Genomic DNA, 23,660 nt, shown 5'->3' with positions numbered 1-23,660 from the left:
TTCCTGCAGTCAGCACGCCAATTGCACACTCCCTCAAAACATCTGTGGCATTGTGTTGTTACATTTGTGTGACAAAACTGCACATTTTAGAGTGGCCTTTTATTCTCCCCAGCACAAGGTGCACCTTTGTAATGATCATGCTGTTTAATCAGCTTCTTGATATGCCACACCTGACAGGTGGATGAATTATCTTGGAAAATGAGAAATGCTCACTAACAGGGATCTAAAATTTGCAGAAATAAGCTTTTTGTGTGTATGGAAAATGTCTGGGATCTTTTATTTCATCTCATGAAACCAACACTTTACATGTTGCATTTATATTTTTGTTCAGTATAAATATAATTTGTGCCACAGTGGTAGGCATACACAAGGGTTTCAGGAGGCAAAAATGCTTATGGATTTTTCAGTTAAGTATTTAAACTCCCACTCTTGGCTTGCAGCGGTGAGTCTACAATAAAAAAAGGATTCTAAAGTGGAAAGTCCAAACATTATTTATTCCTGGTTCCCAATGACATATTCCAGTGATCACAAGCTGAATATCTAACACTTATTACAAACAAATGATAAGGTGGAGGCAGTGCACTTATCTCCAGCTCTCTGTACTCCCTCTTCCTGCACCCCCTCCCTCTCCTCTCCAATCCCCCTCTCCTCTCCAATCCCACTCTCCTCTCTTTCTCCATCACTTGGCCATATCGATTAGACTCTGTAGGGACGTAGGGACCCAGGTCTTCTCTCCCTGTACAAAGACCACTCCTCTGTCGATGTAGATGATGATGCGTCCAAAGGTGTACAGCTGTTTGCCCTCGTGGCGTTTGGCAACCAGCGGCATGAAGACGATGTTGTTTTCCTCAGCCTTGGTCTGGATTAGGTCTTTGAAGTTGGTGGGCAGGCTGGCACCGATGCCACGCTGCGCCACGCTCTCAGCGTCCCGGCGCTCCTGCAAAGCCTCGTACTGGAAGTCCTTACGACGCTCTGTGTGTGTGAGGTAAGCAATGTTCTCACGGGCACCGGGCTGCATGTACCCCCCACCTACAGAAAGAGAACAAGAAGGGTGAGTATCATACTGTGGACTCCAGGAAGAGTAGCTGATGCTTTTGCAGTGGCTAATAGGGATCCTAATAAATACCAAATACTAACCTATTCAAAGGTCACTTCTCAGTTCATGTTGTCTGGTGCTGTGTATAATACTAACCTAGGCTAGAGGAGACAGCGCGGTTCATGATGTCCAGAGCTTCATTGAACTTGTCCTTGACGAGTGGCTGAGCCAGAACAGCATCACTGAACATGGACTTCCAGCCCAGGTACCACTTAGTAATCTCCTCATAGTTAGGACTGTTACTGAGCCACGAACACAGCACCTACACACACAAAACAGTTATCTCTGCATTTATCCTACTATTTTAGGTCTAAACAACAGCAAAGGTAATCACAAATGAGGAGTAAGTCAATTATCGTTAAGTATAACCTATGTGCTTTCTCACACACATACATACCTGTAGCCACTTAGGGAAGAAGTGTTTGTCCAGCAGTGATACAAGGCTTGAGGGAGACAGCATGCCCTCCCAGTCCAACACCCAATTGAACGTCTCCATCTGCTGCTGGTGTGGATTTATTAACAGCTCCCCCAGACACAGAGCTATAGGAGGGGAGGGAGAGCATGAAGTAAGGAACTACTGTTCTACTAAGCAGTAATATCTGTCTGCTTCCTAATTTTGGCACCCTTTTCCCTTTATATAGTGCACTACTTATGACCAGAGCTGGTCAAAACTAGTGCACTTGCATTTTGTATTTTAATGTGGGGGTGTGTGTGAACACACACACACACTTATTTCGTTTTTTTGGAGGGTATAATGTGTATATTTATGTTGTATATACAGGGCGCATTTGTAAAAGAGACCTAGGTCTCAATTTCTTCCCTGTTAAAATAAAGGTTAAATAAAATACAAAATATTAGGGAAGAAGGTGCCATTTGGGACGCACCCTCAGTGTCCCTTTCTGAGGCAATCAGCGAGGTGTCATTCAGCTGGCTCTAGGGGACAAGGTTAGTGTGTGTACCTAGTTTAGGGATGATGTTTTTAACCATGAAGGCCTCCCAGGCACCGGGCGTGAACACGTCTCTCCATGGTTGGAGGATGAGGCGGGCAGAGCCGTCACTCGGGTGCCAGCGCTGCAGTGCATTGGCCAGTTTACTGCGGATGGGTGGGTACAGAGGCTCCAGCCGTGATTGGAGCAGAGGCAGCCAGGGGTGGAGCCAGGAGTGGATGGGCACGGTGTCCGTCAGGGGGTTCCAGCTATCCACCTATCACAGAGAAGGGGTTGGTTTAGTGGAGATAGAAAGGGTGCGTTCATGATGTTTAGGGTTCTGGGTAGAAAAGAACAGACACTGAGCAGTTCTGAAAAGTGTATCCCTTTTTTCAACAGACAGCTTGGCACCATGACATGAGTCTTCATATTTGTATCACTGGTATAGTGCTGATGTTTGTCTGTGGGATTGTACCTCTCTCTGCAGCCTGGGGAAGATTAGTTGTTCCAGGAGGTAGTTTAGTATCCAGAGGGGCAGCAGAGGGGCCCAGACCTCCACACAGTCCACCATGGGTCCTACCATACGAGGCTGCCACCCCGACACACACACTCGCAGCACCGGGATCCACACCTCCCACAGCAGCCTGTAGACACACACACACAATGCTTGACATTCTGATATTTTAGCCACTTGCCCGCTGGGGACACACAAACACACCTCTGAGGTGTGACATGCTATTGACTTACCTGTGGTAGGGGTCCATGTGTGCTTCAGGGGCGTTGGCGTGGTGTAGCTGACCAGACTCCAGGATGGCTCGCCACTGACCCACCTCCTCCAGACCATATGAACTATCCTACAGACAAACAGCACAAACAGCAGGAGTCAGTGGAGGAAACTAGGAATACATGTGAGTGTTTCTAGCACTTGGTGGTGCTTCCACAACTGAAGGTGGAGCGAGCAAGGGAGTGTGTGTGTACCTTGAGAGGGTCCCATGTGCGTAGTTTCTCTCTGATAAGTGGATGTACTACAGCAGCAGCCAGATCTCCCAAACCTAGAGTCTTATACTCCTCAAAGAAATCACTCTGTAGGGTCGCAAAGATACCAGCACACTCCTAGAGAGAGCGAGAGAGAGGGAGTAAAATACAACATAGAAAAGGGTATACCACAAGGTTCAATACTGGGACCACTGTTATTCTCCATCTTCAACAATGACAAGCCCTGAGAGAGCACAAATGTGTGTGTGTGTATGTACCTGCAGGCTGGGTCCCACCCCAGGTGCAGTCTCTCCACTCTGAAAGCGATCCACCAGCTGCAGTACTGCTTCCAGCCTCTGGATGGCGTCTCGTTCCGTCCCCAGCCTAGTCTGCAGACTGGAGCTCTCGTGGCTCAGAGTCACCACCACGTCACGCTCATGCTGCAGACGCCGCGAGGACTACAGACAAATGGGAATATATAGTTAGTTTATACGAGTTTCTGAGCTCTCGGGAAATAGGGTTATAGTAATGGGTGAGATGTGTGGTAATGGGTTAAAGGTTCTTGTTTCTTGTAAGAGGTTAAAGGGTCAGGGGTTAGAGGTCACCTGTAGTATGTCTTGTTCCGTCAGGTCGATCAGTAGTTGCAGGTTGTGTTCCAGCTCTGGCAGGGCAAAGCCAGACGTCTTCTGCTCACGTGCGGCTACGCTCATTGGAGCCTCCTCTGGTACACTGAGTTTGTTAGTCATCTGACTGTAGCTGTAATACACCTTCTGTTCCCTGCCTGTCATATCTATCACCTAGAGAGAGAGAGAAGAACAGCAATTCACATGTTGAAATCTGTTTCTAGATACTTAAATGTGCAACTATGCGTGTTTGTGCGCGTGTTCCCCCTCACCTTGACCTGAGCCAGTTCTCCAGCGGGTGTCTGTGTGGTCCGTCCAGCCAGCTTGCCATTAGCCTTCAGCTCTTCTACAGTCCTGTAGGAATACTTAGGTTTTTTCTTCCCTCCCCCACCCACAGGATCCCTACGCCACTGACCTAGCTCCCTCTGGAACTCCTAGAAAAATAAGGGGGGTGAAGGTATGGTAAGGTATACATCATTAACCCAGACACAAATCTGTGCGTAAACCATGTGTGGGATCATTTCCACGCAAAGTGTGAGATTTATCAATATGAACGTTTGCTTGAGAGTGTGTGTAAATGTACGCACAGCCATGACCATGCGTGCGCACAGTGCCAAGTGGTGGAATAAGGGATCCGCTTGTCAAATGTAGAATGGGGAAAATAGTACCTTTGGAAAGTATTCAGACCCCTTTACTTTTTCCACATTTTGTCTTATTCTAAAATGGATTACTTTTTTATTTTTTTTATCACACAATACCCCATAATGACAAAGCGAAAACAGGTTTTTAGAAATTCTTGTCAAATTTCTTACAAATAAAAAACGTAAATACCTTTTATAAGTATTCAGACCCTTTGCTACAAGACTCGGAATTAAGCTCAGGTGCATCCTGTTTCCATTGATGATCCTTGAGATGTTTCTACAACTTGATTGGAGCCCAACTGTGGTAAATTCAATTGATTGGACATGATTTGGAAAGGCACACACCTGTCTATATAAGGTCCCACAGTTGACAGTGCATGTCAGAGCAAAAACCAAGTCATGAAGTCGAAGGAATTGTCCGTAGAGCTCCAAGACAGGATTGTGTCGAGGCACAGATCTGGGGAAGGGTACCAAAACATTTCTGCAGCATTTAAGGTCCCCAAGAACACCGTGACCTCCATCATTCTTAAAAGGAAGAAGTTTGGAACCACCAAGACTCTTCCTAGAGCTGGCCACCCAGCCAAACTGAGCAATCGGGGGAGAAGGGCCTCGGTCAGGGAGGTGACCAAGAACCCGATGGTCACTCTGACAGAGCTCCACAGTTCCTCTGTGGAGATGAGAGAACCTTCCAGAAGGACAACCATCTCTGCAGCACTCCACCAATCAGGCCTTTATGGTAGAGTGGCCAGACGGAAGCCACTCCTCAGTAAAAGGCACATGACAGCCCGCTTGGAGTTTGCCAAAATACTCCCCAAATACAGGTGTGCCAAACTTGTAGCATCATACCCAAGAAGACTCAAGGCTGTAATCGCTGCCAAAGGTGCTTCAACAAAGTACTGAGTAAAGGGTCTGAATACTTATGTAAAATGTGATATTTTTGGTATTAATATTTTTTTTTTAAATTAGCAAACATTTATCAAAACCTGTTTTTGCTTTGTCATTATGGGGTAGTGTGTAGATTGATGAAGGAAAAAAACGATTTATAAATTTTAGAATAAGGCTGTAACCTAACAAAATGTGGAAAAGGTCAAGGTGCCTGAATACAGTGCCTTGCAAAAGTAATCATCCCCCTTGGCGTTTTTCCTATTTTGTTGCATTACAACCTGTAATTTAAATGGATTTTTATTTGGATTTCATGTAATGGACATACACAAAATAGTCCAAATTGGTGAAGTGAAATTTAAAAAATAACTTTTCAAAAAATTATACAAAATAAATAATGGAAAAGTGGTGCGTGCATACAGTGGGGAAAAAAGTATTTAGTCAGCCACCAATTGTGCAAGTTCTCCCACTTAAAAAGATGAGAGAGGTACATCATAGGTACACGTCAACTATGACAGACAAAATGAGGAAAAAAATTCCAGAAAATCACATTGTAGGATTTTTTATGAATTTATTTGCAAATTATGGTGGAAAATAAGTATTTGGTCAATAACAAAAGTTTCTCAATACTTTGTTATATACCCTTTGTTGGCAATGACACAGGTCAAACATTTTCTGTAAGTCTTCACAAGGTTTTCACACACTGTTGCTGGTATTTTGGCCCATTCCTCCATGCAGATTTCCTCTAGAGCAGTGATGTTTTGGGGCTGTCGCTGGGCAACACGGACTTTCAACTCCCTCCAAAGATTTTCTATGGGGTTGAGATCTGGAGACTGGCTAGGCCACTCCAGGACCTTGAAATGCTTCTTACGAAGCCACTCCTTCGTTGCCCGGGCGGTGTGTTTGGGATCATTGTCATGCTGAAAGACCCAGCCACGTTTCATCTTCAATGCCCTTGCTGATGGAAGGAGGTTTTCACTCAAAATCTCACGATACATGGCCCTATTCATTCTTTCCTTTACACGGATCAGTCGTCCTGGTCCCTTTGCAGAAAAACAGCCCCAAAGCATGATGTTTCCACCCCCATGCTTCACAGTAGGTATGGTGTTCTTTGGATGCAACTCAGCATTCTTTGTCCTCCAAACACGACGAGTTGAGTTTTTACCAAAAAGTTCTATTTTGGTTTCATCTGACCATATGACATTCTCCCAATCCTCTTCTGGATCATCCAAATGCACTCTAGCAAACTTCAGACGGGCCTGGACATGTACTGGCTTAAGCAGGGGGACACGTCTGGCACTGCAGGATTTGAGTCCCTGGCGGCGTAGTGTGTTACTGATGGTAGGCTTTGTTACTTTGGTCCCAGCTCTCTGCAGGTCATTCACTAGGTCCCCCCGTGTGGTTCTGGGATTTTTGCTCACCGTTCTTGTGATCATTTTGACCCCACGGGGTGAGATCTTGCGTGGAGCCCCAGATCGAGGGAGATTATCAATGGTCTTGTATGTCTTCCATTTCCTAATAATTGCTCCCACAGTTGATTTCTTCAAACCAAGCTGCTTACCTATTGCAGATTCAGTCTTCCCAGCCTGGTGCAGGTCTACAATTTTGTTTCTGGTGTCCTTTGACAGCTCTTTGGTCTTGGCCATAGTGGAGTTTGGAGTGTGACTGTTTGAGGTTGTGGACAGGTGTCTTTTATACTGATAACAAGTTCAAACAGGTGCCATTAATACAGGTAACGAGTGGAGGACAGAGGAGCCTCTTAAAGAATAAGTTACAGGTCTGTGAGAGCCAGAAATCTTGCTTGTTTGTAGGTGACCAAATACTTATTTTCCACCATAATTTGCAAATAAATTCATTAAAAAATCCTACAATGTGATTTTCTGGATTTTTTTCCCTCAATTTGTCTGTCATAGTTGACGTGTACCTATGATGAAAAGTACAGGCCTCTCATCTTTTTAAGTGGGAGAACTTGCACAATTGGTGGCTGACTAAATACTTTTTTCCCCCACTGTATATATTCACCCCCTTTGCTATGAAGCCCCTAAATAAGATCTGGTGCAACCAATTACCTTCAGAAGTCACATAATTAGTTAAATAAAGTCCACCTGTGTGCAATCTAAGTGTCACATGATCTCAGTATATACCTGTTCTGAAAGGCCCCAGAGTCTGCAACAACACTAAACAAGGGGCACCACCAAGCAAGCGGCACCATGAAGACCAAGGAGCTCTCCAAACAGGTCAGGGACAAAGTTGTGGGGAAGTACAGATCAGGGTTGGGTTATAAAAAAATATCAGAAAATTTGAACATCCCACAGAGCACCATTAAATCCATTATTTAAAAAATGGAAATAATATGGCACCACAACAAACCGGCCGCCCACCAAAACTCACAGACCAGGCAAGGAGGGCATTAATCAGAGAGGCAACAAAGTGACCAAAGATAACCCTGAAGGAGCTGCAAAGCTCCACAGTGGAGATTGGAGTATCTGTCCATAGGACCATTTTAAGCCGTACACTCCACAGAGCTGGGCTTTACGGAAGAGTGGCCAGAAAAAAGCCATTGCTTAAAGAAAAAAATAAACAAACACATTTGGTGTTCGCCAAAAGCCATGTGGGAGACTCCCCAAACATATGGAAGAAGGTACTCTGGTCAGATGAGACTAAAATTGAGCTTTTTGGCCATCAAGGAAAACGCTATGTCTGGCGCAAACGCAACACCTCTCATCACCCCGAGAACACCATCCCCACAGTGAAGCATGGTGGTGGCAGCATCATGCTGTGGGGATGTTTTTCATCGGCAGGGACTGGGAAACTGGTCAGAATTGAAGGAATGATGGATGGCGCTAAATAAAGGGAAATTCTTGAGGGAAACCTGTTTCAGTCTTCCAGAGAATTGAGACTGGGGCGGAGGTTCACCTTCCAGCAGGACAATGACCCTAAGCATATTGCTAAAGCAACACGAGTGGTTTAAGGGGAAACATTTAATTGCTGCAAAAGGTGGCTCTACAAAGTATTGCCTTTGGGGGGGGGTAAAGTACAGTAATTTGTTAAATGAGAGGTACTGTGAAAGTGAAGCCATTGTTGAAATACTATAAAAGTACTATAAAATACTATAAAAGATAATTTGAAATTGAATGAGAGATGGCTGATCTTGTGGGTTGAAGATTTGGCACATGCTGCATTTCGCAGAGAGCGCGTTTTTAGAGACACGTGGGCCTTTTTCTACAGAAAGTAGATTGGCTCATCAGATATCACTTCCAAAAACCAATCTTATAGGATTTTTGCGAGGATTTAAGACCTACTTTAAAAAGGCAAACACATGTCATTCCGATGCACATCCAAGTCCAACCACCCTCAGTTTTTTTGGCAACAGGCATTTTTCATCGGGAGCTTGCCGATCGGCATCTCACAGCCCTAGATGAGCCAATTTCCATACACCATCACACAACAGGTTGAAGTCAAGAGGGGTTTCTTTGCCATGATGCCATCAATGGGTTCCCAAATACGAATGGAGCAATAGATGGCACCCACATTGCCATAAAAATCATCATCCCAAAACTATTTCAACTATGTGAACAGAAAAGGCTTCCACTCTTTATGTGCTGGTGATAAGTTATGTGATGCACAAAAGACGCTGCTGAATGTGGTGGAAAAGTGGCTAGGTGGAATGCACGATTCGTTCATTCTGCAGAACAGCAATGTTGGCCTATACACCTACAGGAGGGAGCTGTTGAGGATGGATGGCTTATTGGTGAGTGTTGTCTACTCATTTGAAGTATATTTGCCATTGCTAAAGCAACTTAAATTGTCCTAATGGTCCTCTCTTTGTAGCTATGTTTTTATTTTTACTGGTCAAGCTCAACTGAGCGAGCCAAATAAAACCTTTTGGTTGTACTCAATCTCTGACACTGGCACCTCTATTTCAGTCTCAAAAAAAGTAATAATGTATTAGCTTTTTTTGGTTGCGCCATTGTATTTCATGGTACAGCGTTGTATATTCCCCACAGGCTTTAAAGGGATGATTGACCATATTTGGTTATTTAGGGGCGTTTAGAAATGCAAAAAGCCAAGGTTGTGCGTGAGCACTAAGGCTGAGAACAATTGGTATTTATCAATGTTATCTCTTACCGGTGTGCGTATGATGCTTGTAGGATTGTTTGATAAATCACACTTTTTCTATGCGTATGACCAGTCTTAATTCCATTCATAAGTAGTATTTTAGAATAGTTTCTATGCATTATTGATAATTGAGGCACCTGATGTGGTTGGGGAGAGACAGAAAGAGAGTGTTACCTTCTCCTCCTCCTCCTCAGAGTCAACCACAGGGAAGTCCTGTAATGACTGTTTGGTTCTCTCGTTGCCGTAGGCACCCACTGCCCCTTTCCCCTTACGAAGCTTTGCCTCGATGGGGTTTAAAATACCTGAGGAGAGAGAGTTCAGAGGTCAGACCTGAGGAGAGAGGCGTCAGACAGGGGACATTTTACCCCTAACAATTTAGCATAAGTTAGTCCTTTCCCTGAAACAGAAAAACCAGAAGGGCTATGCGCTATCTATCCCTAATCTTCTCTCTACCTCCATTACTCTCCTCTCTTTCTCGCTCCCTCTACTCTCCCACCATACCCACCCTGTGCGTTCTTCCCCAGTCCTTTCCCTGGTATGTAGCCCATCTTCTGGAGGAGTTTCTGGCCAATCCCCTTTGTGTGTTTCTCCCAAGTGCCCATGTCTCCTCCAGCCCGGATACCAGCCGCAAATCCAGTCCTCTGGGACTGGCTGTTGCCACGGAAATTACCACCCTGGAGAGAACAGACAGAAGAGGAGAGAGAGAGAACCAAAATCAGTCATCCTAATAATTCCATCTGTCATTAATATGTGATTCTGTGTTGAACCTTTGAGTCACTGAACCTAATGCTCCTTCAGGGTCCCTTAAAACACACACACGTACCGTCTGCAGTTTCTTCGGTGCGGTGTCGCGGGGTGGCGCAGGGGGGGTGTTGTCATTGTCAGAGTCGTCTGACCCTCCACCACTCTGCTGCTGTTGCTTGTCCTCTGCTGCAGACTTACGCAGCCCAGCACTCACAAAATTCACCGGGGCAGAGTAGTCCTTAGACCTGGTATAAAGAGAGTAGACACAGACCCAATGAAGACCACGAGATTGTGAGATCCATCTCTGCCACCCTCCCCTCTTTCTGAATATGTGTCTGTAGTTCAGTCATCTGCATGTTATATTTTTTAGCAAGCCTTATCCAGTTACAAAATAAGTGCCTTGCTCAAGGGCACATCGACAGATTCGGGATTAGAACCACACTTTTACTCACCCTCTTACCACTAACTCCTGCCGCCCTTATCAGATGAGAGTGTACAGGAACCAGCCTCCTACCGCTTCCCTCCGAAGCTGGGTCTCTCATCGTCGGAGTCACCCCTCTCTGCCCAGATGCCATAGACGGCCTCTTCTTTGGTCTGTCTGTGTCTACGGCGCTCCGGGTTAAACTCGTTGGCCAGGTCCCATTCTGTCACCTCAAACTTCTCCACCTCCACCCCCTCCTCTTCCTCCTCTCCCTGCCGTCCGTACAGATGGGACATAGACATGGCTGGGCCTCTGAGAGGAAGAGCGTTAACATTCACTGACAGTAATTAAAGTTATCGCAGATGAATAGTTCCCCTAGAAATCAAACAGTCACATCCACTTATGGATGTTTAGAAAGTATGGTCACATGTATGGTGGTCTAGAGATTTGTCTGTCTATAGCTTTATGGCTAAACAATTGAAGCGACAGGGTCCTGTTAGCATGCAGAATATAGCTATTTAGTTGGCTCATTAATCCTAGCTAACTAAAAGTTAGCTAACCAGCTAGCTCGCTATCAGGGCTAACCATTGTGCTACTACGGCGTCGTTGGAGGGACCAGTTCGATTTACATTGCTAGGAAATAAATCAATTTGAACTTAAATGCTTACGTGATTGTTCAGTTGTTGCACCTATCAATGAAAGCAAATATGGACAATTTGTACAGAAATGTTTCACCTGCTAGCATCGTAACAACACAAAATCCCAAGTACTTCCGGTTGACATAATTACACCGGAAGCAAAAGGGCCTACGCTTTCGCCACTTTCAAAACAGTCCACACGTGTGCTGCAGAAATTCTTATTCGATGAGGTTTAACGGCGGTTGGCATCCAATAAATGTTGCATTACCGCCACCTACTAGACTGGAGTATAACACCCTTATACTTTGCTTAAAAAAAGTTAAAATAACACCGTACGGTATGTGTTGAAATACTGTACATCATTGGTTTGGGGTTTGAGAAGTCAATGAGGGAAGTGAAAAATTATTCCTTAGTTGTTAAATTCTCGAAATCAAAAGGCACAACTTAGATTCGAGCCAACGTCTTAAGTAGTTCAACATGCTCTTACAAAAAAAGATTGCAGTTTTGAAACTGCAGTAAAAGTGCAGTAACTGCAGTCGACTGTGGTATTTTGGACGCAGTAATTGCAGAATAACTGCAGCAGTTGACCTGCAGTTATATGGCACTCTAACTGCAGTTACACTGCAAAATTAGTACAGTAAAAAAAACGTGTAATTTTGGACGTATTATTTGCAGCATCCTGCAGTTATAATGCACTCTAACTGCAGTTATACTGCACTCTGACTGCAATCTTTTTCGTAAGGGTGTTAAATATCCAACCTCGTCATAGTGAAACTGACACGTTTTAATTTTCGTCAAAAACAACTTTATAGCGAGGGAGTGCGTTTTATTTGACAGCATGCACATGCGCAGTTCGGCGCTAGACGACTGTTAGACCCGATGACGTGTTTCTATGCATGAGCTGCGTTCAAAACAACTGGAAGATCGGAACTCGAAAACGTCCGACTTCCGACTTCAGTGCGTTCAAGACCACTGGGAACTCGGGAAAAACACGAGCACCGAATGGGAAAAATCGTTTTGAACGGTCATCCAACTCGGAATTCCAAGTCGAGAACTCGGTCCTCTTTCTAGCGGTCCAATTTTCCGAATTTAAGATCACTGACGTCATGATTTGACCTCGTTTTTTTCCGACTCGCAGTTGTCTTGAAAGCACCAGCTAGCCAACGTCGCCATGACATCGCCTACAAAGTGTGATCGGTGGATTTCTATTGGAGAAGCAGTTTTAGCCTATCTTCATACTGTACTGTCTTTGGTTACGTTTTCGTTCATGTAGGCTGACTTAGTAAATTCCATTGAGCTATATAAATTCCATACCCTCACAAGTGACCTCTCACCTCTTGACTGACTGATGACGCCAGGTTGATGTTTGGGGTCAGGGACATCGCCAGTAGTGACAGGACAGGCTCTACAACTACACAATCGAGAGATGGCCGCATACTCTTGGTAATCTGATAGCTAGCTAGCTGTTGATGGCTTCGACTGTTGCTACATAGTTTTATTGATTTGGCAACCGTGGTTAGTTTGCCACGTCTGTAATGTGATAACATTAGACGAGCTATGTGAGTGCCCCGACCGGCTGCCCGACCACATAGGACAGCAGCAGCAGGTCAGTTCATGTTGTTTTCTGACTGCCTTCTCCGTCCTGTCTAGCTAGCTACTGGCACTGCATTGACTGAGGCAAATCCGTTATAGCTAGGAGTGTGGTGTTCATGTAGGTACTAGTTAGCTAGTAACCAAGGATATCTACTCTAGCGATAATAGCTAAACCTGCAGCCAGGCTAAGCAAGCTATGCCGGATGGGTGGCTGACTGGCGTATGCCAGATGGTCTTTATTTAACTAGCTAGTTAATTAATAAAGACCATCTTGCATACGCCAGTCAGCCACCCGGCTAGCTAGCTCGCCATCACCATCATGAGACTGTAGTACATGCCAATAATTTTTGCTGTGCTCCTGACAGCTCTTCTCTTTCCGTCCTACAAGAGAAACCTCAAACGTTAACGCGCTGCCAAAATAATAAAGAACCAGCACTATTCCGTCATCATTTGGACTATTGCGGATCTAATCTAAAACAGAGATACCATGCATGGGTAATAATACCGTTACTCTCTTGTGTATCTCTAGCTGGTGCTCAGAGATTAGCTAACATGGTTGTTTTGTTGTTATTATTTCTCTTTCAGGTCCTCAGTTAGCTACAGTACCACAGATCTGGCTCCTAGCCTGGCACAGAGCATCACACAGACAATACATCTGGGACAGGTGCCTCTGCGCCCAACTCTCTCTCTCTCTCTGTAGGCCTGAGGGATAAGGGTGATGTCAGAGGGCCTGGGGCCAGAGGGGGGGCTGTCTCAGCCTGCCCCCCCCACCATCACTGTTCAGGACCTGTCACACAGACCTGCACACACACCTCTGGACAGGATCACACCTGCACACACACTTCTGGATGGGAACACGCCTGTGGAGCAGGTGAGTTTGTGTGTGTACTGCTCTGTGAAGGAATGATCAGTAATGTGTGCGTGTGTGTGTGTGTGTGTGTCAGGGTTGGGCACAATTCAGGTTTGAATTGAGAATGCTTCATGAATTCCAATGTAATTCTTGAATTTTAATTACATTTTAATTGTAGTAAACAGAATATAGAATTGTAATTTGAATTAGAAGGAAATATAATTGAATTCAGTTAAATTCAGGGTTGTGGGTTCGTTTCCCACGGGGGGCCAGTATGAAAATGTATGCACTCACTAACTGTAAGTCGCTCTGGATAAGAGCGTCTGCTAAATGACTAAAATGTAAAAATGTAAAATTCAATGAAATTCAAATGCCTCTTCTATTCTATATTAGGTGTAGTCTATACAAATATACATCTTGAAAATAAAACAACAAACGTTGTTGTATACATGCATATAAAATATTGTTGAACAGTTGATTTTCAGGACAAACTCTTGAAATTAATGATCAAGGAAAACAGAACCTGTATGTGAATATTCTACGTTATTATATTTAATTAATCACTTACATTTTGTTCAATATGGGGTTAAGTACTACATTTCCCAGAATGCATTAGTTTAACCCTCAAGTTGACCCTGAGGCCTTCAAAAAGAAGCCAAACAAATGAAATGGTTGGTGGAAATATAATTGGCTATTCTAAGCACTATGGTTAAAAGAGTATATAAACATTGTTTCCATTGTTTCTTTGATATCTGGAAGTGTGACCTGTCAGATTAAATGAAACTCTCAAATTCTACATCCTGTGGGGTCTGGCCAATTCAATTCGAATTTCAACTCATGAGTTGAATGGGAGTCAATTCCAAAATTCTGAATTGAGCCCAACCCTGGTGTGTGTCTCAGCTGCACCGGAAGTGTCAAGTCATGATCAATTACCTGTGTGTGTGGGGAGAGGGTCCAATATCCATTGTTAGTCATTTTTAACAGGCTCCCCTGTCACTCTCCAATAACCCAGTAGAAATCCCCTAATAGTCCATAACCACAAATACAGGCTTGAGACTTTGCCAGGAACTTTCCAGACCTGGCTGATGTAAAACAGATTCTGAAAGGCAAAACCCTCCCATAACACTTCTATAGCAGAGGCCTTATAAGGCAGCTTGTCCTGTCAGTAAACACTTGTTGACTAACGTCAGTCACTACTAGGTTCCTCCCCAGCCTCTTACAACACTGCCCCCTCCACTAGTCCCCCTGCTCTAGTGTGTGTGTGCTCTGGTCCCCTTGCTCAAAGTCAACTGTTACATTCTCCTGCCCCACAGAGCTAATGTTACAATAAGAACGGTATGTCCTGCAGTCACCTTAGGGCCTGTGCCAACTGCCAACACACACACACACAACAGAGGTTAGGAAGGGAGGGGTAGTCATACAGTTGACACTTTTATAGTGTAGGTCTATTCAAAAGCATTGTCATGATTGGCAAAAGCCAATTTGTGTGAGCGGATACAGGTCATTATTAGTTTGGTTAAAAACTCTGTTGCGAGGCGAAGGAGACTTCCTGTTTGGGTAGCTAACAGGAAGTGCCTTCCATAAACATTCCTGGTTCATTCCTAAAGCCACATTACGGAATCTGTTTAGAAGAGCAATGTCATGGTTAAGTTGTGTAAAATCTGCATTGGTGTCACAGGAATAAAATGATTGCCCAGGCAACAGAAGATTTAACCAGCACAAATCAGAGTTTTTATTTCGCAACTCGGAGTTGAACGTTTTGGCTGTGGAAACACTGTTGCAGAATGTCCTTTTGCGTACAGAATTCTAGCACAGCACGTGAAGTGAGGATGTCAATCTCCCTTCCAGAGGTACAGAGAGATCCAGCCTTTGTGCTGTTCTTTCACACTCTGGGGCTGAGTTAGGGCCCAGGTTAGCTGTGAGTAGAGGAGAAAATAGGCAAATAGTGGGGAAGAGTGAAGAGGAAATAAGAGAGGAACAGAGGAAAGGCGAGGGAGAGAGGAGATGCTTGCTGCGGTAGAGAGAATAAAGCAGAGCTTTGTTTAGCCCGGGAGAGGTCCGTTACGCTGTGCTCTCCTCGCCTGTCCTGGTCTCGTCTCTGCTCGTCTCCTGAGGATCAGTGATCAGTGGGAGCTACAGGAAAAAGGGACAACCGACGCCCTGCTTGGCTGCTGTTTTAATTATTGAAGCTCCTGGCTGTAACTGTAGAATGGTGTGATTGTGGAGAGACTGTGCTGTGTGGAGGGGAAGGTAGGTCGAACTACGTCAGGGGTTGTGACGTTACTACCTCCCTAGAATAGCACCCATGGATCTCTACAGAGACCTCCTGGTTATAGGGGTCTTAAAGTAGATTTTTCCAGTGAAGGTGAATGAGGACTAACTAATCAGGTGGGTGCTACTGTAGCTGCAGGGTTTTTCAGAGCTTAGTGTTATTTAGACCTTTGTTTCTCCAGTGTTGCTTCTTACTGTATGTGCATGTGTAAATACAGAATTCTACTCAGTTAGTTATGTCGCGTTCAAGACAACTCGGAAAATTTGACATTTCTGACTTGGAAACTCGTTGTAGAAAGATGAGCTCTGAATTTCCCACTTGGAAAGTATCAGAGTTGACCAATATGAAGCCCTAATCAAAAAAGGTATGCACATTTTCACTTGTAGGTTCAGAGTTTCTGAGTTGTCTTGAAAGCACCATTACACCCCAGGTATCAGTATGATGATGTCATGATGATGATGTCACCCCTGCAGGTGTCTGGCGTGGTGGACGAGACCTCCCCTTCCTCCACTTCCTCCTTCGAGTTGGTTGACATGGAGCCAGCTCCGCCCCTGTACCAGCCCGTGCAACCCCATTGGTTCTACTGTCGCCATGCCGACTCCAAGGATGTGTGGCTCCCTTTCAGCAGAAAGGACTCGGAGAGACTGGAACAGGCCTTGTCTACCGGTGAGATGGAGAGGGGAACTAGAGAGAGGGAGGGCAGCAGAAGGAGGTAGAGAGAGAATGTGTGTTGAACAACTGTCAGATAGTTATCACCATAACAGTCCTCTCTGGTCTGCTGCCCACTGGGTCAGTCCCTGCGGCTGGCAGAAATGAGAGTAATAGGCTACACACTCACATGGTCTCTCTATCCGTTTCATCTGTGTTCATTGAGAATATTTGTGTGTGTGTGTGTGTGTGTGTGTGTGTGTGTGTGTTTAGGAGGAGAGGAGGAGGAGGTGGTGGTGGCAGTAGAAGGGGAGAGATATGACGTGCGTGTTCGGGAGCGTCAGAGGTATGCGGTGTACTGGGAGCAGGGCCCGTCAGAGGTGCGACGCTGTACCTGGTTCTATAAAGGCGATAAAGATGCCAGATACATGCCCTACCCTGAGGAGTTCAGCACCAACCTGGAGGTAAGACACTAACGTTACCCTGGCAGAGCTGTAACATCACTACAATGTTATTAAAGCATCATGTCAACATTAGTACCCCCATTATTACACCATCGGTACAACATTGCTACAACGTAATCAACATTGCTACAACACTAATACACCATTACAACAACAATAGTACATAACTACAATATTATTACAGCGCTACTAAATTGTCCTACACATTTTTTTATTCTCTTAATTCTGGCTTGTAATCCCCCCGCCCCCTCCTCCCTGTCTGTCTGTCTGTCAGGATGCCTATATGATAGCAGTGACTCTAGATGAGTGGAAAAGGAAGCTGGAGTTTCCTTCAGGAGAGACAGTCATCCTGCACAACCCTAAAGTAAGAACGCTGACCGCACCTCACCTCTTTGCTACACTAATGGGACTGACCGATGCTATGCTAAGTTTGGATGCATTAGTTATGGGGTGTCATGTCTTTAGTATCTGCACCCTCTCCCCCTCTATCTGTATTTACTCGCTCTTTTTCTTTCTCCACCCCTAACCCTCCTTCCATGGTCAGTTGATCATGCAGTACCAGCCAATCGCGTTGCAGGACGAGTGGGTCTCCTCTCCCTCGGAGCAGACTCGCCCACGTACTGTCAAGAGGGGTGTCGACAACATCACAGCAGAGATACCTGACGGTGTGTGTGTGTGTGAGAGATATATTTGCTGTTTGCCCTCTGGTCAGTCTCAAAGCCATTTAGTATAATGGATTACCTCCAGTATATCTGTGTCCTACATTATTAAACACCTTTTTAGGTGTGTGTGTGCGAGTTTATAATCTGCATGTGTGTGAGAGAGTTTATAATCTGCATGTGTGTGAGACATGTGTCCTGCTCTACTGAAGGCCTGTGTGTGTTATCCAGGTGAGCCAGAGACAATAGATCACCTGGTGTTCATGGTTCACGGCATCGGCCCCGCCTGTGACATTCGCTTCAGATCTATCATACAATGTGGTGAGTGTGTGTGTCTGTGCCTGTTTGACTGTGTGTGTGTGTCAATGCATGTGTTTGACTGTGTTTGTGGCTGTCGGGCCATGTGTTTGTGAGTGCGTGTGTGTGTCAACTGTGTGTGTGTGTTAACGGTCTCTCTGTGTGTGTGTTAACAGTCTCTCTGTGTGTGTGTGTGTGTGTGTGTGTGTGTGTGTAGTGAATGACTTTAGGAGTGCGTCCCTGTCCCTGCTGGGGAGCCATTACAGGAGAGGCCAGGAGGAGGGCAGGGTGGGCAGAGTGGAGTTCCTACCTGTCAACTGGCACAGCGCACTACACGGAGACGCCACTGGAGTAGACGAGTAAGAACATGCACGCATACACACACACACACGCATACACACACACACACACACAGAGAGATAAGCAACCTCAGTCTAGTCAACCAGTATCTAATACTGCATTTACTCATCTCTTTCTCTCTCTATCGCTGTCTACCCCCCTCCTCCCTCTCCTCTCACTCCCCCTTCTCCTCCTCTCACCCCCCTCTCTACCCTTCTCTCTCCCCCTCACCCCCCTTCTCTCTCCCCTCTCTCTTCCCTCTCCTTCCCTTCTCTCTCTCTCCCCTATCTCTCAGGGACATCCAGAGGATCACTCTCCCCAGTATCAGTCGTCTGAGACATTTCACCAATGACACTCTGCTCGACCTGTTCTTCTACAACAGTCCTACCTACTGCCAGACCATAGTGGACACTGTGGCCTCCGAGGTTAACAAGCTCCACTCACTGTTCAAACACAGACACCCAGAGTTCACTGGGGCAGTGTCTGTGGTTGGACACAGCCTGGGTGAGACACGCACACAGCCATGCACGCACAGACACACACACACACACACACGGACACACCAGGATTTGATACTGCGATCAAAACAGCATTTGCAACCATTTTGACTTGGGAGTGCAACACACATTTTTAAAAAATTGGTTGCCAGGGTGTCAGTGAAATTGTTTTACCTGGTCACATTATCTATATATTTTTATCATCATGATTTATTCAAACAGTAATGTGCCATTGACCAAAAATAAACCAACTTTCTGAAGAGGCAACAACGGTACATGAATGCCCCTGTGTGTGTGTGTCAGTGCCCGCTTGGGCCAGTGTAAAAACTATTGTAATAATGATATTTTTAATCTAGGCTATATAATTGATTAAAAACTATTAGGATTCTCGAAGCTGTTCGTTCGTTATGTTGATTATTTATCACATGCGCGCTGCACACGTATAGCCTATAGATCAGGGATGGGCAACTGGCGGCCTTGGCCCCCCTTTTGTAGGCCTGCGGACCAATATATAAAAATAAAAAAAAAGATATAGAAATACAGTGCCTTCGGAAAGTATTCAGACCCCTTGACTTTTTCCACATTTAGTTAGGTTACAGCCTTATACTAAAATTGATTAAGTTGTTTTTTTCCTTCATCAATCTACACACAATACCCCATAATGACAAAGCAAAAACAGGTTTTTAGACATTTTTGCTAATTTATTAAAAAAGAACTGAAATATCACATTTACGTAAGTATTCAGACCCTTTACTCAGTACTTCGTTGAAGCACCTTTTGCAGCCTTGAGTCTTCTTGGGTATGACGGTACAAACTTGGCACACCTGTATTTGGGGAGTTTCACCCATTCTTCTCTGCAGATCCTCTCAAGCTCTGTCAGGTTGGATGGGGAGCGTTGCTGCACAGCTGTTTTCAGGTCTCTCCAGAGATGTTCGATCGGGTTCAAGTCCAGGCTCTGGCTGGGCCACTTAAGGATATTCAGAGACTTGTCCCGAAGCCACTCCTGCGTTGTCTTGGCTGTGTGCTTATGGTCGTTGTCCTGTTGGAAGGTGAACTGTCGCCCCAGTCTGAGGTCCTGAGCAGATTTTCATCAAGGATCTCTCTGTACTTTGCTCTGTTCATCTTTGCCTCGATCCTGACTAGTCTCCCAGTCCCTGCCACTGAAAAACATCCCCACAGCATGATGCTGCCACCACCATGCTTCACCGTAGGGATGGTACCAGGTTTCCTCCAGACGTGATGCTTGGCATTCAGGCCAAAGAGTTCAATCTTGGTTTCATCAGACCAGAGAATCTTGTTTCTCGTGGTCTGAGAGTCTTTAGGTGCCTTTTGGCAAACTCCAAGCAGGCTGTCATGTGTCTTTTACTGAGGAATGGTTTCCATCTTGCCACTCTACCATAAAGGCCTGATTGGTGGAGTGCTGCAGAGATGGTTGTCCTTCTGGAAGGCTCTCCCAACTCCACAGAGGAACTCTAGAGCTCTGTCAGAGTGACCATCGGGTTCTTGGTCGCCTCCCTGACCAAGGCCCTTCTCCTCCGATTGCTCAGTTTGGCCGGGCAGCCAGCTTTAGGAAGTGTCTTGGTGGTTCCAAACTTCTTCCATTTAAGAATGATGGAGGCCACTGTGTTCTTGGGGACTTTCAATGCTGCAGAAAGGTTTTGGTACCCTTCCCCAGATCTGTGCCTCGACACAATCCTGTCTCGGAGCTCTATGGACAATTCCTTCGACCTCATGCCTTAGTTTTTGCTCTGACTTGCACTGTCAACTGTAGGACCTTATATAGACAGGTGTGTGCATTTCCAAATCATGTCCAATCAATTTAATTTACCACAGGTGGACTCCAATCAAGTTGTAGAAACATCTGAAGGATGATCAATGGAAACAGGATGCACCTGAGCTCAATTTTGAGTCTCATAGCAAAGGGTCTGAATACTTATGTAAATAAGGTATTTCTGTTTTTTATTTTTGATAAATTTGCAAAATTTCTAAATACCTGTTTTTGCTTTCTCGTTATGGGGTATTGTGTGTAGATTGCTGAGGATTTTTTAAATTGAATCTATTTTAGATTAAGGCTGTAACGTAGCAAAATGTGGAAAAAGTTAAGGGGTGTGAATACTATATATATATATATATATATATATATATATATACATATATATATATACATACAGTGGGGAGAACAAGTATTTGATACACTGCCGATTTAGCAGGTTTTCCTACTTACAAAGCATGTAGAGGTCTGTAATTTTTATCATAGGTACACTTCAACTGTGAGAGACGGAATCTAAAACAAAAATCCAGAAAATCACATTGTATGATTTATAAGTAATTAATTTGCATTTTATTGCATGTCATAAGTATTTGATCACCTACCAACCAGTAAGAATTCCGGCTTTCACAGACCTGTTAGTTTTTCTTTAAGAAGCCCTCCTGTTCTCCACTCATTACCTGTATTAACTGCACCTGTTTGAACTCGTTACCTGTATAAAAGACACCTGTCCACACACTCAATCAAACAGACTCCAACCTCTCCACAATGGCCAAGACCAGAGAGCTGTGTAAGGACATCAGGGATAAAATTGTAGTCCTGCACAAGGCTGGGATGGGCTACAGGACAATAGGCAAGCAGCTTGGTGAGAAGGCAACAACTGTTGGCGCTATTATTAGAAAATGGAAGAAGTTCAAGATGACGGTCAATCACCCTCGGTCTGGGGCTCCATGCAAGATCTCACCTTGTGGGGCATCAATGATCATGAGGAAGGTGAGGGATCAGCCCAGAACTACACGGCAGGACCTGGTCAATGACCTGAAGAGAGTTGGGACCACAGTCTCAAAGAAAACCATTAGTAACACACTACGCCATCATGGATTAAAATCCTGCAGCGCACGCAAGGTCCCCCTGCTCAAGCCAGCGCATGTCCAGGCCCGTCTGAAGTTTGCCAATGACCATCTGGATGATCCAGAGGAGGAATGGGAGAAGGTCATGTGGTCTGATGAGACAAAAATTGAGCTTTTTGGTCTAAACTCCACTCGCCGTGTTTGTAGGAAGAAGAAGGATGAGTAGAACCCCAAGAACACCATCCCAACCGTGAAGCATGGAGGTGGAAACATCATTCTTTGGGGATGCTTTTCTGCAAAGGGGACAGGACGACTGCACCGTATTGAGGGGAGGATGGATGGGGCCATGTATCGCGAGTAAGAGCATTGAAGATGGGTCGTAGCTGGGTCTTCCAGCATGACAACGACCCAAAACACACAGCCAGGGCAACTAAGGAGTGGCTCCGTAAGAAGCATCTGAAGGTCTGTATGGAGGAGTGGGCCAAAATCCCTGCTGCAGTGTGTGCAAACCTGGTCAAGACCTACAGGAAACGTATGATCTCTGTAATTGCAAACAAAGGTTTCTGTACCAAATATTAAGTTCTGCTTTTCTGATGTATCAAATACTTATGTCATGCAATGAAATGCAAATTAATTACTTAAAAGTCATACAATGTGATTTTCTGGATTTTTGTTTTAGATTCCGTCTCTCACAGTTGAAGTGTACCTATGATAAAAATTACAGACCTCTACGTGCTTTGTAAGTAGGAAAACCTGCAAAATCGGCAGTGTATCAAATACTTGTTCTCCCCACTGTATATATTAGTACCAGTCAAAAGTTTGGACACACCTACTCATTCCATCATTCTTTATTTTTACTATTTTGTACATTGTAGAATAATATTGAAGACAGGAAAACAATGAAATAACACATATGGAATCATATAGTAACCAAAAAAGTGTTAAACAAATCAAAATATATTTTATATTTGAGATTCTTCAAAGTAGCCACCCTTTGCCTTGATGACAGCTTTGCACACTCTTGGCATTCTCTCAACCAGCTTCACCTGGAATGCTTTTCCAACAGTCTTGAAGGACTTCCCACATATGCTGAGCACTTGTTGGCTGCTTTTCCTTCACTCTGCCGTCCGACTCATCCCAAACCATCTCAATTGGGTTGAGGTCGGGGGATTGTGGAGGCCAGGTCATCTAATGCAGCACTCTCCTTCTTGGTAAAATAGCCTTTACACAGCCTGGAGGTGTATTGGGTCATTGTCCTGTTGAAAAACAAATGATAGTCCCACTAAGCCCAAACCAGATGGGATGGAGTATCGCTGCAGAATGCTTTGGTGGCCATGCTGGTTAAGTGTGCCTTCAATTCTAAATAAATCACAGACAGTGTCACCAGCAAAGCACCCCCACACCATAACACCTCCTCCTCCATGCTTTATGGAGGGAAATACACATGCAGAGATCATCCGTTCACCCACACTGCGTCTCACAAATACACGGTGGTTGGAACCAAAAGTCTCAAATTTAGACTACAGACCAAAGGACAAATTTCCACCGGTCTAATGTTCATTGCTCGTGTTTCTTGGCCCAAGCAGGTCTCTTCTTCTTATTGGTGTCCTTTAGTAGTGGTTTCTTTGCAGCAATTCGACCATGAAGGCCTGATTCACACAGTCCCCTCTGAACAGTTGATGTTGAGATGTGTCTGTGACTTGAACTCTGTGAAGCATTTATTTGGGCTGCAATTTCTGAGGCTGGTAACTCTTGAACTTATCCTCTGCAGCAGAGGTAACTCTGGGTCTTCCATTCCTGTGGTTGTCCTCATGAGAGCCAGTTTCATCATAGTGCTTGATGGTTTTTGCGACTGCACTTGAAGAAACGTTCAAAGTTCTTGAAATGTTCCATATTGACTGACCATCCTGTCTTAAAGTAATCATGGACTGTCGTTTCTCTTTGCTTATTTGAGATGTTCTGGCCATAATATGGACTTGTTCTTTTACCAAATAGGGCTATCTTCTGTATACATTTTACATTTGAGTCATTTATCAGACGCTCTTATCCAGAGCGTCTTACAGTTAGTGAGTGCCTCCTACCTTGTCACAACACAACTGATTGGCTCAAACGCATTAAGAAATTCCACAAATTAACTT

At 44.8% G+C, this 23,660-nt stretch overlaps 2 protein-coding genes across 8 annotated transcripts in view; one reads left to right on the top strand and one right to left on the bottom strand.

Annotated features, from left to right (window-relative positions):
- Positions 1–475: 475 nt before the first annotated feature.
- Positions 476–14,554, bottom strand: LOC121573769 (tuftelin-interacting protein 11). Of its 4 annotated transcripts, none has more exons than XM_041886015.2 (15): positions 14,442–14,554; positions 10,521–10,739; positions 10,086–10,251; positions 9,768–9,936; positions 9,437–9,564; positions 3,893–4,054; positions 3,603–3,794; positions 3,276–3,455; positions 3,001–3,135; positions 2,770–2,876; positions 2,498–2,666; positions 2,056–2,299; positions 1,494–1,636; positions 1,193–1,358; positions 476–1,029 (listed from the first exon to the last, which is right to left on the bottom strand). In XM_041886015.2, the coding sequence occupies exons 1-15, from the start codon at positions 14,471–14,473 to the stop codon at positions 680–682; spliced, it is 2,562 nt and encodes an 853-aa protein (XP_041741949.2). In that variant the 5' UTR covers positions 14,474–14,554; the 3' UTR covers positions 476–679. The 4 variants fall into 4 exon arrangements, with proteins under 4 accessions (XP_041741949.2, XP_041741978.2, XP_041741957.2 ...); XM_041886044.2 differs by lacking the exon at positions 14,442–14,554 and adding an exon at positions 12,400–12,472; XM_041886023.2 differs by lacking the exon at positions 14,442–14,554 and adding an exon at positions 11,096–11,223.
- Positions 12,593–23,660, top strand: part of LOC121573780 (phospholipase DDHD2) — a 27,748-nt gene continuing 16,680 nt past the window's right edge. For 3 of the 4 annotated variants that reach the window (XM_041886068.1, XM_041886076.1, XM_041886058.1), the window contains exons 1-9: positions 12,593–12,671; positions 13,244–13,529; positions 16,254–16,446; positions 16,702–16,892; positions 17,167–17,256; positions 17,437–17,557; positions 17,783–17,872; positions 18,066–18,207; positions 18,483–18,691. In XM_041886068.1, coding sequence (XP_041742002.1) covers positions 13,377–13,529; positions 16,254–16,446; positions 16,702–16,892; positions 17,167–17,256; positions 17,437–17,557; positions 17,783–17,872; positions 18,066–18,207; positions 18,483–18,691 — 1,189 coding nt within the window. In that variant the 5' untranslated portion in view covers positions 12,593–12,671; positions 13,244–13,376. Of the gene's footprint in view, positions 12,672–13,243; positions 13,530–15,805; positions 15,897–16,253; positions 16,447–16,701; positions 16,893–17,166; positions 17,257–17,436; positions 17,558–17,782; positions 17,873–18,065; positions 18,208–18,482; positions 18,692–23,660 lie in introns of those variants that run through there. The other variant, XM_041886086.1, reaches the window with a different exon arrangement.

The sequence above is a fragment of the Coregonus clupeaformis genome, chromosome 18 (assembly GCF_020615455.1).
Source record: "Coregonus clupeaformis isolate EN_2021a chromosome 18, ASM2061545v1, whole genome shotgun sequence".
Lineage (NCBI taxonomy): Eukaryota > Metazoa > Chordata > Actinopteri > Salmoniformes > Salmonidae > Coregonus > Coregonus clupeaformis.
Note: the sequence above shows the minus strand (reverse complement) of the source record. Positions and strands in the feature narration are given on the sequence as shown.